Source organism: Haplochromis burtoni, unplaced genomic scaffold (genome assembly GCF_018398535.1).
Source record: "Haplochromis burtoni strain Fernald_Lab_line unplaced genomic scaffold, NCSU_Asbu1 Contig_69, whole genome shotgun sequence".
Classification (NCBI taxonomy): Eukaryota; Metazoa; Chordata; class Actinopteri; order Cichliformes; family Cichlidae; genus Haplochromis; species Haplochromis burtoni.
Window position 1 is genome coordinate 1,696,215 of NW_024582430.1, and position 1,549 is coordinate 1,697,763.

Below are 1,549 nucleotides of genomic sequence, written 5' to 3' on the forward strand. Positions count from 1 at the left end.
GGAAGCTTTAGATGTGTGTAAAAGGCTGTTTAGTGTCAGGAATTTTAGGTTTGTCTATAATTCAGCGTTTCAGACAAACAGAGTCTAACTGCTATGATTCATGAAAAGCACAAACTGTGGATGAAACCAAGAAGAGCTGTTTGGGATTCTTTGCATATTTACATACTTTAAATACATAATGATATTGAGGCATTTCTGCAGATTTTCCCTCATGTGCATGCAGCATACTGCATGCACACTATGACGCAGTGATGCAAACATGAACAGCCTTCTGTTGTTTCGGTCGGGCTGATGTACGTACAGGAATGTGACGTGGGACTTTCTGCAAAATATCCAGCCAAGGCGGCAGAGTTTCAGGGGCATTCCAGTCGACACCTGCGACACCATCTTCCTGTACTACAGCATCAAAGAGTGAAGTTTGTGAAGAGCGCTGGGAGGTGACATTAAAGTGTCCAAGAAATTACGAATGACGGGTGAATAATCGAGTAATGCAGACATTTTGTTCATTTTCAGTAATTTACAGAATTAGTGAAATGTAACTGTGCAGTGACATAAATCCAATGGAAAATAACCGAATCTGAGGTCACCTCCAGAGGTGGAGGTTTGTGCATTTATATTAACAATGCTTGGTGCATGAACTCCACTACTACTGAGAGTCACTGCTCACCTAATGCGGAGTTTTTAATGGTCAAATGCAGACCTTATTATCTCCCCAGAGAACTCACCTCTATCATACTCACTGCCGTGTATATCCCCCCCGATGCTAATGCTAGGTTGGCCATGAAAGAACTTTCTGCAGCCATTAACAAACACCAGAATAAACACCCCGAGGCTGCTTTTATTGTTGCTGGCGACTTCAACCACACCAACTTAAAGACAGTCCTCCCCAGATTCCACCAACATGTTTCCTGCCACACCAGAGGAGACAAGACTTTAGACCATGTGTATTCCAACCTGGCTGGAGCCTACAAAGCCACACCCCTCCCCCACATTGGACAATCGGACCATCTCTCCCTGTTCCTCACACCTCGGTATTCACCTCTCATCCAACGTGTGAAACCTGCTGTGTGGACAATTAAAGTGTGGCCAGAGGGGACAGACGCAGTGCTCCAGGACAGATTTAAAAACACAGACTGGAATATGTTCACCCACACAGACCTGGACCAGTACGAGAAGCTTAGGAATGTTGGCACCAGTAATCTTAACTGCTAAAAAGATTCTGCAAAATCTGTGTCGAAAAAAGATTGGATGGGATGATGCATTACCTGATGCAGTTATACAAGAATGGACTATTTGGATGCAAGAGCTCTACAAGCTGGAGGAGTTCAAGGTTGATCGTTGTTTTAAAACCAACAGTTTTGGAACTGTAAAAACTGCTCAGTTGCATCATTTCGCAGATGCATCTGAGGACAGCTATGGAACATTAACTTATTTGTTACTAAAGAACGAACAAGACCAGGCACACTGTGCATTCATTATGGGAAAAGCACGTGTTGCTCCTTTAAAACCAGTTACAATCCCTCGAATGGAGTTAACTGCTGCCACCCTT

The 1,549-nt window shown here is 43.6% G+C and overlaps 1 protein-coding gene across 1 annotated transcript in view; it reads left to right on the forward strand.

Moving 5' to 3' along the window:
- Positions 1 to 593: 593 nt before the first annotated feature.
- Positions 594 to 1,549, forward strand: part of LOC121814653 — a 16,442-nt gene continuing 15,486 nt past the window's right edge. The window contains exon 1 of the mRNA XM_042221577.1: positions 594 to 1,170. Coding sequence (XP_042077511.1) covers positions 634 to 1,170 — 537 coding nt within the window. The 5' untranslated portion in view covers positions 594 to 633. The remainder of the gene's footprint in view (positions 1,171 to 1,549) is intronic.